Source organism: Hippichthys cyanospilos, chromosome 2 (assembly GCF_059441005.1).
Source record: "Hippichthys cyanospilos isolate Australia breed blue-spotted pipefish chromosome 2, RoL_Hcya_1.0, whole genome shotgun sequence".
Taxonomy (NCBI): Eukaryota; Metazoa; Chordata; class Actinopteri; order Syngnathiformes; family Syngnathidae; genus Hippichthys; species Hippichthys cyanospilos.
The window spans coordinates 20,652,557-20,670,126 of record NC_142370.1 but is presented as its reverse complement, the minus strand read 5'-3'; the positions used below and the strand labels follow the sequence as shown (position 1 = coordinate 20,670,126).

The 17,570-nt window shown below is 40.6% G+C and overlaps 1 protein-coding gene across 5 annotated transcripts in view; it reads left to right on the top strand.

The window, feature by feature from the left end:
* LOC148427798 (synaptotagmin-2-like) overlaps positions 1–17,570 on the top strand; it is a 79,291-nt gene that overhangs the window by 56,200 nt on the left and 5,521 nt on the right. For 4 of the 5 annotated variants that reach the window (XM_088408362.1, XM_088408364.1, XM_088408361.1 and 1 more), the window contains 7 exons: positions 8,761–8,974; positions 9,293–9,453; positions 14,702–14,839; positions 15,300–15,467; positions 15,934–16,101; positions 16,466–16,583; positions 17,402–17,535. In XM_088408362.1, coding sequence (XP_088264488.1) covers positions 8,779–8,974; positions 9,293–9,453; positions 14,702–14,839; positions 15,300–15,467; positions 15,934–16,101; positions 16,466–16,583; positions 17,402–17,535 — 1,083 coding nt within the window. In that variant the 5' untranslated portion in view covers positions 8,761–8,778. The remainder of the gene's footprint in view (positions 1–8,760; positions 8,975–9,292; positions 9,454–14,701; positions 14,840–15,299; positions 15,468–15,933; positions 16,102–16,465; positions 16,584–17,401; positions 17,536–17,570) is intronic. The other variant, XM_088408365.1, reaches the window with a different exon arrangement.

The window sequence follows — 17,570 nt, the reverse complement described above, 5'->3', positions numbered from 1 at the left end:
CTTTGACAAATATGCCAACAAGGGAATAGAGCAACATATTCAGCATTTGTTGTTGTGCTTTATCATTTCTAAACCCAAACACAAATGCATACTTACCAGTCAAGCAGAATGAAGGTGAGGGTAGCATCCCTATCCAGACGGATTCGATTGACTGCGCAAAGCGACGTGCGAAAAAAAACGTTGTTTTTTTTTTGAGTGTGTTTTGATTTTCGTCCAAGCATTCGGCCAAGCCTTTCATTTCGGTTCATCTAAATCCATAATTACGCACACACACACACACACACACACACACACACACACACACACGCAGACACAATGTATACCTGCTTAGGCCTGCACCAGTATTCACTGGTGTGTACCCGGCGCGTAAAACCCTCTGAATTGACATTGAAACTCAGAGAAGTCAGTGGTCCTCTAGCCAATATGTATGGTGGAGCATATATTCATTAGGATACGGTGCATGAAACGCTCATTAAATGATAACCACAGCTTTTTGAAGCATCAAACCCAAAATAGCTCAGGGAGACTTGGATAAAAGCCTATCTCAGCATGAAAAGTGCTAAAACAAAATTAGAGCCTACACATTGAGTATCTGCGATAATGTGCTTAACACTTTATGAATTTATGAATCAAACGGTAAATTGTAGTTGCTCCGCACCAATGTGCAGTAGTGAAAGTGGTGAGAGCTGGATGAAACATAGGTGCACGGGCAGTTAAGATGAAGGCCTTGGCCCATGCACTACAAGCACTAATAAGTCATGCCACAGATGGCAGTCACGTCAGTGCGGGGAGTTCACATTACACAGATTTCTCTTTATCTTTGAAGACCTGCTCGTCCGGTGACCTGTGACAGCCGAGCGGCAATTGCTGTTGTCTCCCTTTGAATGGGGCAACCTTTTCGCGGAGCCTAATATTCAATAGTTAATTTTCCGCCCCACTGCTCCTGAATGTTGCCCTCAGCTGCAGCCGTACGAGTCCTATGACCAGTTATTTTCCTTGTTGACAGAAGCCATTTTGAAAGCGAGGATTAAAGTGGTCTGAGGTTTACTATGGGTGGAAAATCCAAGATCGCTTTTAACCCACAGACATGCTCATTAATCTGCACTCACTCACATACACAGATTGGCCACTTCCAGACAGCTGTGTGCATCAGTGTCGAGGGAAGTTATCAGGGCCGGGGAAACAAAGGACAAATAGTTAATTAATTGCTGTGTGGTGTACTTGTTGTGTAACAGAACAGCTGCATGATTTAAGTTTACCCTCCTTGGGTTGTTTTCTCTTTGCGAATCCAACCTGGACGCTAATAGGATAACCATAAAGTTTCTCTGCTACAATTAGAGCCGTGTTATCAGCATGGAAGGTTTTGCTATTGCCTCAGGATGTGGTACACGTACTTTATGCAAATGCTGCATTTTACTTGCGCGTAAGAATGACTGCTCTGCATCAGGCTGTATCTATGATATTGAGCCTTTTGTTTACTAAAAACGTCAATTTCTGGTCACACAAAACAGTGTAATGGCATTTGAGAACAAAAAAAGTAGAATGTCAAATAACACGCAGGCGTTATAATTCCAATAATCTGATGTCATTAAACATGACTTGTTTCTTTTATCTTTTATATATAAATGATGGTGATGATATATAAATGATGATATATAAATGACACTTTTTTTTTTTCTTAACGCTGCATTGTTTAGAATCATGAATTGTCGTTTACTGGTGTTTCGTGAACGCAGCACATGCACGACAGCGTGCATACTTTGGAAGCATACGCCAAGCAAGCGAGAGAGCGAGAAAACGAAAATACATTTTGCCATTGGTTTTACATTTATTACATGTATTACACCGGCTAGTTGCCCTGGGCTTCTGTGCACATGAACAAGGAAGCTACAGTCATCTGCACCAACACGTGACGAATGACACAAGTGCTTTACAGTATGGACTTCTTATCGAAAATCTTAGCGAAAATCCAATAATTTTCACACTTTTTCTAAACGCAAACACAACTCTTAGCAGTCAAATAGAATGTGATCCAGGCACATGAGGATTAACAACGCGATGCATGAAGCGGGGCGTCCGAAATACAAGTAAGCCACAGGGTAAGGTAAATTCTTGTTGTATCGCGATGTCTTTGCTGGTGTTTTGTGTTTGGTGGGCGAATTGCGTAGAATAACCAGTTATCCTAACTGAACTGAACGTTGTGCATCGTTGTTAAACTTTGAAGTGGACGCCCTCCCCTTTGAATATGATTGTCTTCCAAATCTTTTAGTTCCTTTTTTTTCTGTATTTATTTGCGATTGGCATACAAACCAGAAACTCACTCAGCTGTGCACAAGACACAAACTGACATCCAAAATGTGATTTAAATTACGTTGGCGAGAATTTTTGAATTCGCTTTCCCATTGCCAAAACAAACATGATGCCCTCTATCTAAGTGGTGTATCTGAGTGGTATTTCCCATATATTAAAATTCATGATTGCTAGACTACAGTGATATATAAAAAATGTTGATGAGATAGAACATATTTATTTACATCGCATTGAAATTTTGAGTGTTTTTTTTTTTTAATTAATTACTGTCTGAATATTAAACCATGTCCCTTTAAAATCGATATTGAATTGTACATCCTGATATGTGGTCTATTTACGAATATGGTTGGCATCTTGTTGTGGTATGGCAAGTTTCACATGACATGACAACCACACCTGACTGTTGTTAGTTAGCTGTGTTAATTTCACCTCAAATATTTGATGTATTTTACATAAATTTACATGTACATTTACATGTACAGTACATCCTTCCATCGACTGCCGCTTATCCGAAGTCAGGTCACAGGGAAAAAATCTTTAGGAGAGAAGCCCACACTTCTCTCTCCCCAGCCATTTCGTCAAGCTCATCTGGGGAGATCCCTAGATGTTCCCTGGCCAACCAAGAGACATAGCTTCTCCAGCGTGTCCTGGACTGTCCCCGAAGCTTCCCCCTGATTGAATATGCCCCGAGCACTTCACATCCGATCCATCCTAACTAGATGACCCAGCCACCTCAGCTAGTTACCCTCAATGTGGAGATGAAGTGCTTGACCCTTAGTCTCTCCAGATGTCCGAGCTATAGATGGTACTCATTTTGGCAAATTGGACTCTTGACATAGAATTATAGCGAAAATGCAGTTCTGTTTTTTTTCTCCCCTCTTCAGTTCAGTCCTTGTCTTTTCAGGCTTGGTGGACTTTCAGAGGTGAGGCAGGTATCTAGACTAGTCATACAGTTGTGGTAGTTTTTAACAATATAGTAGGTACCACATAAATGTACTCTGCACTGTACTGACAGAGAATGAACCCCTAAGATATTTACCGGTATTTATATTACAAAACAATGCACGAGTGTAGCACGCTTGCTACCACTCTGTGTAGAACTTACCCGGAGAAGGTGGGTGATTGGCTCCGGTTTAACGTCCCAGGACCTCACAGGTGCCCCTCAGTTTGCAGATATTTCCAATCAAGGTGATGAGGATATTTAACAAAAATTAGACCCAAGACAATGTGAAATTTAGGCAGAAATGTGGCCGTATTAAATAAAAATTACATCGAAAGCAAAGCTTGGCACCAACAAGAAAATAATAAAGAAATGTGGATGTATGGAATGGAAAGTTGTGTAAAATACTCTTTTAGCTGCCTTCTCTACCCTCACCCAAACTCAGTAACTTATAACCATGTAACACTAGACAAACATACAGAACATCTTGGGAACAAGTGGTTAAAGTAACAAATGTTTTGTTTTCTTGTTGTCATTTTCGAAATGAACAGACACACGCATACACGCAACTACAGTCCTCACAGCTTCTGTGCTCACAAAGCGGGAGGGAACTTAAGTTTTTTGCAGGCCTGTTTTAGCTTGAGTGCATTGCAATTAACTTTAAGACTTGAGTGTGTTGCAATAACCGTTGCAATCCTGATAGAGTTGCAATACAAAGTTCTCGTTTGTCTTGGCGGTGAAATGCTAGTGGGCGTTCTTCTCGCTTCCTCTCGTGTAAAGCAGCATGTCAGTCCAAATCCAAACCTACCCCTCACTGATTTAAAGTCCCACCTTCCCTGCAATGTCCGTCAATAGTCATTAACAGCACAAGCTATGGTGTACAATCGCGAAACTATCAATTACAATGCAAACACACAGAAAGGGGGAAAACAATTCAATAGTTTTAAAAGGATAGTGTGTAAGATTTAGACAGTTTGTCATTATGGACAGCAGGAGGTGCTGCAGGTGCTACATTTACCATTGTCCGTAACTTTAACAAACATGGCCGCCTCCGGAGAAGTGCAACCCCCCCCCCGTGTAAAATAATGTAATGATAACTAGACCTATGATTATATTTAAAACATACTGGTGGTCCTTAAGAACACATTAATTAGCATTTTGGGGAAATTTACAATCAATTAATGTATTCCTTTTTAATGAAAAATGGTCAAAATCTCACACACTGTCCCTTTAGGCATTAAGCAATTATCTAAATAAAATAATTACAGTATTCAGATATCTGTTTATCTTCAGTTTAACACTGAAGGAAAAATGAATCGAAGCTCTTATTTGTATACTATATTTTAACAATACACTTTGAGAAAAAAAAGAAAAAAAAATGAGAGGGGTTTTCATTAACAGGCCCGGGCACGGAGGCAGTGATTTACCATTATGTGCAGTACATGTAAAATAGTAGCTGCTCAATTCAACATTGTTTATACCATTATTACTCTTCAAAGTTACTATTACTATTACTATTCAAAGTAATCAGTGAACGGTAGGAGTCCTTTAAAGTCATAGGATAATTCAAATGAACTTTCACCATGGTAACAGCCATTTGACTCACAGATTATGAAAGACTACTGTATTGACAAAGATGAAGATGAAGTTCAAAATGCAGAAATAAATAAATATTCATGTTTTATATAATATGCTTATGTAATTTTGTGTTGCTGGAACATTTTTCGAAGTGATACAGTCTGATCTGTTCAGAGCTTTGCAAAGGTACATTTCAGTTAATGGCTTATTCTGAGTTAAGTCATCAGACGCATTCCACCTGACCATCTCAGAATGCCCTGTATAAATTCTGGTGAGAAGACACACTTGTTTGTAGGCAACATACCACATGTTAGTTCTCTGTTGTCATCATTGTTCTCATGAAAAGTGATTGAATGGAGGGCAGTTTACACGGTTTTTGACACTATACTCTCAAAACGTAGTTTTAAAAATATTTGGAAAACAGTCTCACCACTATTCCCTAGTGCTATAGACTATAAAACAATTAGTCTCAATTCTATGTAGATTTCTGCTAGGGGCACTTCACCAATAATCTTCGGGCCCAGATTAATGCGCTTTGTGGGCGGGATTTGGCCCATAGGCCATATATTTGATAGACCTGGTCCACAGTGTATATCTGTTACTAGCGTAATAGCCTCCAGTTATGGAATGTCAAGCGTGTAGACCAGGGATAACCTTGCATGATAGGGACCTTATGGTGTACTAAAATTTGACTGGTTGAAATTAAATAGGCACGATGAAGAGTGGCTGGGCCCCCAGTTTTGCAGGTAAGACTTCTATCATTTCTGCCTCTATCTTTGTCATCTTCAACATTCTTCAAAATACTCTTTATCTTGGATGATTAGTTTTACAGATGCTGACACTCAAAATTGGAAGTAAAAAAAATCTTTGTCCAACTTCACACCCATGCTTCAAAAGGTTACCATGGTTACAGCGTCAGGTTCAATTATACTTATTTTGAAAGGTAAAATTTTTGTTAAAACCGTACTAAAAAAAAAAAAAAAAAAAACAGGAGGGTGGTTTGCAATATATTGACAGTCATTAAAAAAATAATTTGTGAGGTTTTAGTGGCTGTTTTGGGGACTGAATGTCCAATCTTTTCTACAAGTCGTCAACATCACAACTGGGGAATTGAAAAAGACTCCCAAAACCTTTTTTCCTAAAGCTGAAGCTCTGTTTGTCAGTCTAAATGACTAATAAACTGAAATAAATAAATAAACAAACATATTTTCTAATTAAAGTATACTCCGAGTTGACACTCACTTACATACTGTCTTTCAAGACTTCTGTCTACAGTTGAAACTGCAGAGAGAATACTAATCATCCAAAAAGAAAAAACGTATTTTGGGGAATGCTTAGGCTGACACCAGCGATAGAGAAGTGATAGAAGTCTTTTATCTGCAAAACTGGGAGCTCATCCACTCTTCAAATTTGCTATTTCATTTGGACAAGCCAAGAGTTGAAGTACCTACCAAACTAGGTTATACCTCAGCAACACCACTGACGGTTCATGTCTGGAGGCACACATATGAGCAGAGTTATCAAACATATGGCCTGTGGGGCAAATCCAGTCCGCAAGAAGCTTTAACCAAGGTAATTGGGTGAAGTGGGGAATTGGGGCCAGGCTGGCGCACTTAGCAGAGTTCTGAGTTAAATACCATGATTTTACAAGTCTGGCGCACGAGGGAATAGATTTTCCGTCATTTGGCTCTCGAGCTAAAGTGAGTTTGTTATCCCGTGTTGTAGAAAATCTGAGAGCTATGCGAGAGACAGTTTTTTTTAGATATTGCTAGAAACAAATGGCTTTTCAGAGAAAGATGACAACGTGTCTCAACTACCCTTCACTCAATGATTTTTCATGTAAAAAGCCGTTAACAAAAGAGAACTAATCTTTTTAGATTTTTCCTACAAAAAAATGTATCTCGGCACAAGATTTTTTTTTTTTGTTCTCGGAGAAATGTATGGTCAGGGGGAAGATTTTGAGAAGCCAGATGAAATGACGCGGAATGACCCAAGTGTAACACAAAGTCTTCTTGATAGGGGTTGGTTCAATTCTCCAATTTTTCATGTTCAATGCATTTAACTCACAATTTGTAAATCCTTTGCTGTCCTTACTTTTCTTTTTTCAAATATGAATTAGCTCAAAGCACTGCCTCTCATTGTCCATCCGCCTCTTCCACAGACTGCAATGTCTCAGCAATACTTTGATGGATTGCTAGGAGATTTTATACAAATGTTCAAGGGGCCCAAAAGATCCATCATAAGCACTCCAGAGATCCTCTGACATTTCCTCCAGCGTCATCATTAGTTTACCATTTTCGGTTTTCATAAAATGTCACATTTAATGGATTGATTGTTAAGGACCTCGTTTTCTGTTCTGTCAAATTGTAATTAACGTCTACCGTACTGATTACGATTGTTTTGGTTATTTTTTTTGGTTTACGATTGAAGTGGCGGAACATTTGCGCAATCTATTTGGAGAACCTTTGCTGTACTTTATGTTTGAGCCTAATTAGCCAATGTTAACATGTGAACATTAACATTTGACCCAAAGATGTGCTAGTGAGTGCATCTCTTAGCTCAGGATTTGGCTCATTAAAGAAAAGCTAATTAAATTGTAGAATTTGCCAAAAGCTCTCTCTCGTGTCAGTCATAAAACACAAGTCTGTGTCTTCTCCATCTTTGCTGTCACAGTCGGAGCAACGGAGATTCATGCTTGAACAAATATCCGTAAATATTCATACACTTAGTATGGTTTGGCTGCATTCTGAACGAGCAGAAATACATTGACTGATATAGTTAATACATTTCTCAGTTATGTCAGCGGCACTGTGATAACAGCAGGACACGTGGTTTTGAAGATATTGGGGTAGCTGCGAGTGGCATGGGATTTTCCATCTCATGGTCAGTCTCAAGTTGAATAATTCATCTGCGGTAATAGACGGCAGCTGGAACTCCACCACTAACTTGCGGATTGGCATATAAGAATTGGTAAAATGTTGCCTTTTGCACCATATCGCCATGACCTTAATAGAATCAACATGAGTTCACGCTTGTTGTTCTTGTCATCTACGCTCTGGGCCAATCAGTCATCAGTTTGTCGGCAGGCTGCTTCCAGCTGCACTTGTCGCACTGTGATTTCTGGAACCGATAAGAGCTCTGATTGAACATTTGTTTGGCGCGTGGAAACGCGACGGCAGAATGGTGTGCGGATGTTTCTTTTGTTTCTCCTCACACCTTTCATGGTCAGGCACAATTGGCCTGAGCATTAGGTGACAAGCAAACAAAGCGAACGTGACGTGGAACTGAGGATTGATGGTTATTTCTCATAAATATTGTTGCCAAGTGAACTCAAATCATTGCCCACTGACCTCACTGCCGTGTGAAATATGTTGGAACCAGTGCAGTGTCAGACCGTTGCACAGGCTGCCATAGTCAATAACTGTACAGAATATGATGCTCCTGTTGGCAAAAATGAATGGATTGGTGTAGTGCCAAAGGGGTTGAGGGAACATAAATGGCTTCATTATGCGTTTGTGAAACTTCTCAATTTTTCATTTTATTCATTAATACACCTGCAATGACCTCAACCCTTTTACAAATTAATTGAGGCAACTTCCATCGGGAAGGGTTTTTATTACTCTTCGAGGTGGACGACCTGTGGTTGAACATTACCTAATGAAATCTGTTTTAAAACAAAATTTGAATATATATATATATATATATATATATATATATATATATATATATATATATATATATATATATATATATATATATATATATATATATAAATACACACACACACACACACATTCGTAGGACAGAGCCCAAAATCTGATTGTTTTCTGATGGAGTCTTTTGGTCAAGGGGCGGATGAATGCCTGTGCATGCTTAACACAAAGCTCTGCAGACAACAGGGCTAATGACTGTCATCCTGCTCTGTTTTTCAGGGACTGTGTGCAGCCTAAATGACTAAGTGGAATTTGTTCAAGGAGCACACAACGCCCATGGTCGCTGCCAAGCCAACAGGGGCCAGTGCCTTGACTGTGACTCCTGCCCCTGTCGCACTCGTCTCCGCGGACAATTCCACCGAGCCCGTCAGCAAGAACGATGCCTTTGATGAGATCAAAAACAAGTTTCTGAATGAAATTGATAAGATCCCACGTGAGTTCCCAACCGACTTCCAATCAACTCGAGATGACGAAGCAGACATTTTGGAATTGGATTTTCTGCTTTTGCTGCAGGCATTGGCTTGCCTCATAACGACTTTATTCAGTATTGATCAGTGACTGCCCCCCGTAATGGCACAGAAATCTAATTTTCGCCCAATCTAATCACTAGCATGGCACCCTTAACTAAATATATTTGGCCCAGAGCATGACATGAACCAGGTTAAATGAGTGGTTGGTCAAATGTCAAAGTATTTGTTTCTTTTAGACTGAGAACGTTTCACCTACACGTGGATTTGTTTACCATCCTCAGTGCCATCCTGGGCCATCATTGCCATTGCTGTGGTTGCTGCTTTACTTATTCTAACGTGCTGCTTCTGCATCGTCAAGAAATGCTGTTGCAAAAAGAAGAAGAACAAGAAGGGCAAGAAGGGGAAGGGTGACATGGGCATGAAGAACCTCAAAGGAGGAGAGGTATGTGCCACTGTGGGAGAGTTTGAGGAACTTTACCCATTTTTAAGTGCTCAGTAAGCCTTTCACTATCATTGTTTACCATTTTTCATTAAACTTGGTCGATAAATTACATTTTCTTTCAATCTCAATCTTCGATGCAAAGACATTATTCTATTGACCCTAGTGCATAGTTTTCAAAATGTGTCAAAAATGTGGCCAAAAGCACGAATTAACAAGATTCAAAACCTGCTTTTGTTTCCATTACAGGATATCAATTTAACAATTCCAAAGTCATCTTTTACTTCATGAGCTATGAAGTTGTAACGCATCAGCATAAAGGCCAGGTCTGATATCCTAAATCTGCAATCGCTATTTGCTGAATTAATTTGAATCAGGTTTTGCTGATTACGTCATAGTCCAACAAAGAAAAATCCATTTTGATCATAATATATTGTCTAAAGCACTTTATCAAGCAGTCAGATTCACTTTTCGGAAACAGTCATAGTGTACCAAAACGGGCCACTGCTCTAATGTAGTCATGTCAAGTAAAGGAAACGGCATTACCCGGGTGTTTTTTTTTTTTTTTGCTTAAACAACATTGAAATCCCTCCAAGTCCCATCCATTATAATAGATAACTTAGCGCTAAGCTAATGAAGGAGAGATTTTACGGTCCAGCGTCCATCTTTGCCTACTCCCTTTGTATAGTGCTGCCCTGATAACCAGTCCAGCAGGCGAGCATGTGTAACAATATGGCCTAAAAGCAAACACCTCCACCGACTTGAAAAAGTACCCTGGTAGCTGAGGCTACAGCAAAGAAACAACATAGGTGTTGATACATTTAATCAGGAATCAGTCAGTGAAGGCCATCATTGGCCTTATGAAAATATATGAAAATATATGAAATATGACTAGCCAGCAATATTATGAAAATGTAACTAGCCAGCTAAAATATGGGGAAACACTTCTTCTTGGATGGATGGATGGATGGATGGATGGATGGATGGATGGATGGATGGATGGACGGACGGACGGACGGACGGATGGGCAGGCGAACGGACTTATCAAATAATAGATTTCAGTTGATCAAATAAAGATTTGTGAAAACAGCCTTTTTGTTGTTTCCTCAATTGTAGACAATTGGGTTTAACACAGGGTTCACCAACTTGGTGCCCACATGCACTTGGTAGCCCCCAAGGATCAGAGAAACACGCAGGGCTGTTCTAAAAATAGCGACGGGACATCTTTATTTCATAGTAGTGTTGTAGAAATGTGTGTTGTAATCACGTGATCATTGGAAATGTAAACATGTTTTAGAAAAAACGTATTGCTGATGGTATTTATCCTTTTTCTATTTCTTTGCTCAATAATTATTGATAATAGATAAATAAAATGTTGGTAATTACAATTAGGAATAAAACTTATTGGTAGTTTGAGTAAATGTGTATTTTCAGAAGTGCATAACAAATTAGTAGCGTATCTCGTTTTTCTCAGTGCCCATGAAGAAGTGCTTGGTTTTCAAAAGGTTGGGTACCGGTTGGTACTCAGAAAAGTTGAGTCATAAGTGGGATTGCAATGTTGAATGTATTTCTTGATTGCCATCCCTAGGTGGAGACATTCTTAGTTTTGACTCTGAGCAAACTAAAAATGGTCTTATTTCTTAATAATGCTCTTCAATGCTGCTACTGATGCAAAAATGGCTCCATGGCCACTCGTCACATGTTTCTTACCACTTTTTGAACTCCAGTACACAGTAAACGATGAGCACAGACTCATTGGTTTTGCAAGCAGGTCAGTGTATTCGCAGATGAAACAAGCACACTTACCAACCATGTTTATGTGTTTTATATTCTTTTCTTTATTATTTTGTTATGTGATTTGTCATATATATCATTGTTGATCTCGCTCTTTCTCTCTCTCTTTCTCTTACTTGTGCTTTGAGATTTGAGTGGAAAATGACAAGTCCTATCTCTTCAGCTCAGCCTCAACACTGTTTTCACAATGTTTCAAGAGTGATTATAAAAATAGCAGTTAGGACAATTGCTCTTGTGCAGGTCTTATAGTTATTTGTTTTTCCATGCCTCAGCGATAATTTGACCACACGCTCAGTTGTGTAACAATGCATCTAAAAGTCATGTTATTTTAAGGCACAATGGACCTGCTGCACAAGATATGATTGTGCTAATGAGGAGGTTGGCCTATCTGTCATTTTCCTCACTCCCTACAGTTTAGCTGACTGAATTTTCTGTGATTACCGTTCTTTGGTGTCTGCTGTGAGTTCAATCTCTTCCTTTGTCTCTGCTCTCCTCCTTCCTGCTTTGTGTCTCATATGTGCTCCGTGTATCTTGACTGTGGTGGACTTCTCTGACTACGGTAGGTCTGATAGCACGCGGCGCCCCACTCTGGCCGCTCTGAGTAAGCGCAGACAAGTGCGGCGGGTGGGACCTGTGTGGGACGGGCTGGGCTTCAAGGGATGGATTGCAGTGATGATGTCAATGAGTGCGATGGCTTTCTTAGTTCTTTGCAAGCTTAGGGGCCGCCGGTGCTTGAGGAATCTTTGGGAGCAAATTAAGCTGCTTCGCAAAATCCACTGAACTGACATGCCGCACCAATTGCTATGTCTTGATACCGAGATGATTCTCTTCTGATGTGTGACCCCCCCCCCCCCCCAACAAAGACATGATTTCATGCAAATGGATTGAAGTGACTATGAAACCCTCCTTTGATTGAGCCTTTTGAATGACTAGTGCACTCAGCAATTCACTAGTGATCACTAACATGCATGTGCAAGGGCTTAGCTGGATAATGTCATACAAATGCAACCCACCAGTGAACTTTGGGCTTGTTTCCACCCTCATGGGGCTTTATAGTGCAACACAAATCAAACAAGATTATCGGTGGCTCGCGACTAATTCCTCCTGAGGTCTGAAATTTACTCACTGGCGCCCCACTAGTGCAAACATGCTCAGAGTTCCACGGCAGACCAGAGACTTGTTTGTTTTGTATCTCTCGGCAAAGCCCAGCGTACGCCCTTGCAGTAGGTAACATTGAATGGCCACAACTTGACTTGAGAGTAACTTTCCTGGATGACCCATGCTGCTGACACACAAGGTGACAGATGAGATCGAGATGGTGTGCCTGAATGTTTGCTTTCCTCACAATCCTGAATTCAGCCCATCCCGACATTAGGCTAGTTGCCCCACTGCTTTTCCGGGTGAAACGTTGCGATAATCATCCCATGATGAGCAAAGGGCATGCATCCAGACATACAGTACCATGTCCTAATACCAGAGGCCCACTCTCCAGGAGTTTGGGGACAAGTAAAGATTCTCAAAGCGGTTCAGACATTTTTGATCCTGACAAAAATGTGCCCTTTCAAAACCGTCCATGCTCAAGCTACAAGAAAGCCTTCACATTTACATCGGCCATTAGAAAGAAACGAACCCTGCATTTTGTGGCCTGGCATGTTTGAATGAAACGCATTGCCCACAATAAAAATAGAGAATGCCACAAATAAGTATGGACAATCGTGTGAGTTTACAAGAAGGCGTGACTTATCAAGCATGCACCATTGGCCGCATGCGAGCAAGACAAGTGTTTGCGTGTGCTGGAAGCCGAGCGAGTGTGTGTTTTATCTGTGTATGCGCCCTGTTCCAGCTCACCTCTTTCAGCCGACCAGAAAGTAGCTGGAGCGTCCGGTATTCACGAAGACATCTGTGTTTTCTCAAGATGACAGCAATAGAAAAGTCAGCAATACTCCACTTGAATCCAAACTGAAGGGACAAATTAAGAGCAAACCACTCAAGTTTGAAGAATAAGAAGTATGACTGAAGCTCTTTTGCATTGGGCAATAGTTGCAAATGCTCCATGATAAACAAGCATGTAATTTGAAACCACCTGATCCTAACCAGCAGGTGCAAGTAATTGATGTTTCTCAAATCCGCTGGCCGAGTGAACGCTATTGCACCTTTGATCACTTTTCTCTATGTACTCATGCTTGGACTCCTTGGAGACTATCATAGTTTTTATGCCAGTAGCTCGAAACCTCCCGTGAAATACACTTTTTAGTCAAGCACCAAGTGAAACAGAATCCCGGGCCATCCATGTCAGATTCTTTAAATTTTGGAACTGCATTGGAAGTGGTATCTCCAAGCATATTTTATTCAGCAACTGCAGAGGAAAAATGATGTAAAATCATCTGTCTTCATTGTGACAAGTCTACGTTACAATCGCATTACTAATGAAATTGCGCGTCCATATGGAACCTAACAAAATGAAATGCTGTATTTAGCAAAGGGGCACTGTAGCATAATTCAGCAAAGAATAAGTTCATGTTTCAACGAATTTGCCCTTAATTTGAAATTTGATTTGCTGTTTTTGTCCCTGTATTAAAACACATTGAATTGAAATGTTCTGATACTTACGGGAACCCTGATGAAATTTCACACGATGGCTTATGCGATACATCGTGTTCAACGTAAATGCCCAGAACAGTGCCCATTGTCCAGTACAATTAGAATAACAAACAAGAGGAGGGTTAACAAAAGAATATGTGAGGGTTTCCCGTCTTTCTTCAAAGTCAACTTCTTTTGTCAACCATCCTGCAAGATCAGATTGAGGTCGGAATCACCGCTTCATTTGTTTGGCTTTACCTCATTGCTCTGTCCTTCAGTGGCTCTCAGCTTGGAACAAATAAGACTGTGAACGCAATTTTCTCTGCAGTGCCATTATGCCTACAATCTATAGTAAATAGCATGAAACAGGAACATTGTTTTGTTTTTCACATCACCTGTTCAAAAATGCTCGGGTAGACCATATACAAGTAAAAGTTCGTACACTCATTTTCAGTATGGGCATACGCCTCACGTGTGTGTATAAACCCCCCATTGTGTATACATATATTCCACCTGTATTAAGTCAGTTAATACTGTTTTCTAGGTCAGGACAACTTCCTTGCCTCAATTTGAGGAACTAGAGAGGAAACGCAAATTAAAAAAACACACACGCACACACAAAAACAAAAGAAAACAAAAACAATCTTACGCACAGCAAATGGTGTCACCCAAGAAATAGTGAAATCAAGTCAGGTTGCAACGGTGGTCATCGATGAACAATTGCACTAGTAACACCTGTTTGTGCAGGAGTAAGTGACAGGTAGGTGCTGCGACTAACCCAAATGGTGCTGGCCAAGGGTTGTTGATCAGCACAGCCTCGGACCTAAAAGCATCTGCTGACTATTTCCTCGACGTCCATCCCCCCCCTATCTTGCAGAAACAACAGGATGATGATGACGAGGAAGATGATGTTGAACCCGGACTGACTGGGGATGAGAAAGAAGAGGAGGTGAAGGAGAAAGAGAAGCTTGGAAAGCTGCAGTACTCCATTGATTACGACTTCCAGGAGAACAAGGCAAGAACGTCAAGTTCCTTTAATACTTTTGACTTATTTTAGAGACTAGCAGAAAGTAAGGACCCTGTGGGCTGGAATTACCACTAACCCTATCATTCAAGTCATCCACCACTGTTCAATATCAAATTCTTATTCATATCATCGTATTTGTGTAGCTCTTAACCCTCGTGCAGTATTTTCACCATTTTTTGGGTAACTTTCTTCCCTCATCGTCGCAGTATCTCAGTCAAGGGATGGCACATTCCTGGCACTGTGATTAAGTGGTCGTGCCATGTTGAAATTTGACGTCACCAACTGGGTGGAATTTGAGTCTTCTTTCAATGCTTTCCCACTGATGTGAAATGACATTGACATAAAGATCAAAGGATTGCACAAAATACCACATAGGGATTAAATCAAATATCAGGCCAAAGGAGGGATCCTTTGGCCTCCTCTTTCTTAACTGTTTTTCATTCTCTAGCTGACAGTGGGAATCCTGCAAGCTGCAGATCTCCTCTCCATGGACAGTGGCGGTACCTCTGACCCCTATGTGAAGGTCTTTGTCCTACCCGATAAGAAGAAGAAATTTGACACAAAGGTTCACAAGAAAACGCTCAACCCGGTCTTCAATGAGACTTTTATCTTCAAGGTAAGCTACAGAGTCCTTTTTGTGGTCATTACTATTTAAAAGAATATTTTTGTGTCAGTTTGACCAGGTTTTATCTGACTTTGGATTGCTTGACCTTTGTCTGAGGGTTTAGTGCCTGGTTAGCCCCAATACTTTCATCCACCAGCAATTAAAGGTTACAGACATTTTGAAGGTGGCTGACAAGAGGAATGTGGGTGAGAATCAAATTAAAGGCGAGTGTCACCTTTGGTGCCTGCTGACACAGCTCAATGAATTCTTCACAAATAATTCAAACAGCTTGTCAAAGTCAGACCAGCTCCATTGAAGCTGTGAGTTAAGCCAGCCATTTGTCAAGACCAGACCAAAGTCACAACAAATGTTGTTCTACTCTGAAAATCCTCCAACCAACCGTCATTTGGGAAAGAACGCTGTCAATTTGGACCTTGTGAAAAATTGCTAAATTACAACGCTGATGTTTGTTTTCCAGATACCATTCCAGGAGATGGGAGGAAAGACCCTGGTCATGTCTGTCTATGACTTTGATCGCTTTTCGAAACATGATGTCATTGGGGAGATTAAAATACCCATGAACACCCTGGACTTGGCAAAGCCAATTGAGGAATGGCGAGATTTAGACAGCGCGGACCAAGAAGAGGTAATGCATTCAGATAGAAAAGTGTTAGCCTGCAGCTTTATTCGTCTTAAAGTTTTTGCCTGGCTCTGGATCTTCGTTCGTTATACAGCGCTTTGATTTCAGAAATGTGCTTCAAACTTGTAGCCCGTCACATAAATACGAGAAGTGGCACTCAGTTTAAAAAAAAAAGGTCAATGACCTCTTTTTTTTTTTTCAACAACTCAAGAGTTCTGTAAAAAGAACACTGTGAATGGTTTGGTTAGCATATTCTGTTTTGCAGAATTGAAAATTCATTGTTTTTGCATGTGGACTTATCATTGATTCATGCTCTTTTGCAGTAACAGTAGCCTGATTTAACATTCCCTCCTTTTTCACACTTTGACAGCCAGAGAAGCTGGGAGACATTTGCATCTCGCTTCGTTATGTACCCACTGCTGGTAAACTCACTATCTGCATTCTGGAGGCCAAGAACCTCAAGAAAATGGATGTAGGGGGTCTTTCAGGTTTGTAAGGTTTGAGTCGCCCTTACACCACTGTATAATACAAACGTGTGGATTGTTTCCCCCTCCTGAACAGTCACCTTCATAAAAGTTCCTCCTTCATATTCTCAATGTTAATGTTTTGTAATGCATACATGTATGACATTTATACTCAAATGTTCTACACTCGACTGTCAACCATAGTTTGATTAAAACTAGGTTTTAGTTATGCATTCTGAGCATTTCTGAACCGACTAAAGCTTGAGGCATCGCAGGTGGACTTCCTCTATCATTAATCTATCAATTAAAGTTGTAATAGGTGGAAAGCTGGCTACATAGCTGTACTGAAGTACTGCACAATTCCCTATGCTCCACATGGAAAACTTAGGGGCGAGACAGAAATCTTATACCCTTGCCAGTGTAGCCTAGCCTAGCCTGGCCTGGCCTAGCCTGATATACGACTTACTGCCGAAAATGTGGACCAAAACTCTGACATCGGTTGTACAGGGACCGAGCAGTGAGTTCGGTAACCCGCGCTCCCGAAGTATCCCAAACGGTGTGCCATGGGCTGGCAAACAGTTCAAGGTGTCGCCTCAGACTTTTACACAAGTAATATTCTACAAGGTGACGTTATGTTGTGCTCGAAGGACTATCCAAATTATTTCTTGTCGAGTATCATTTTCAGGCATCATAAACATAGCTGTCACATGCAGACCGGATTACTTGACCATTCAGCACATTGAACCCTCCAATTCAACCGCGGTGCCATCTGTTGATTCATCACAACATTACAGCCTACGCTGGCATGCATTTCACATAACTGCTTGTTATTCGTCTGTCAGATCCCTATGTGAAGATTAACTTACTGCAGAATGGGAAGAGGTTGAAGAAGAAGAAGACAACAGTCAAGAAAAATACATTGAATCCTTACTACAACGAGTCTTTCAGCTTTGAGATTCCTCTTGAGCAAATGCAGGTGAGTATAGGAGCCTAAACTAAGCTGGCAACGGC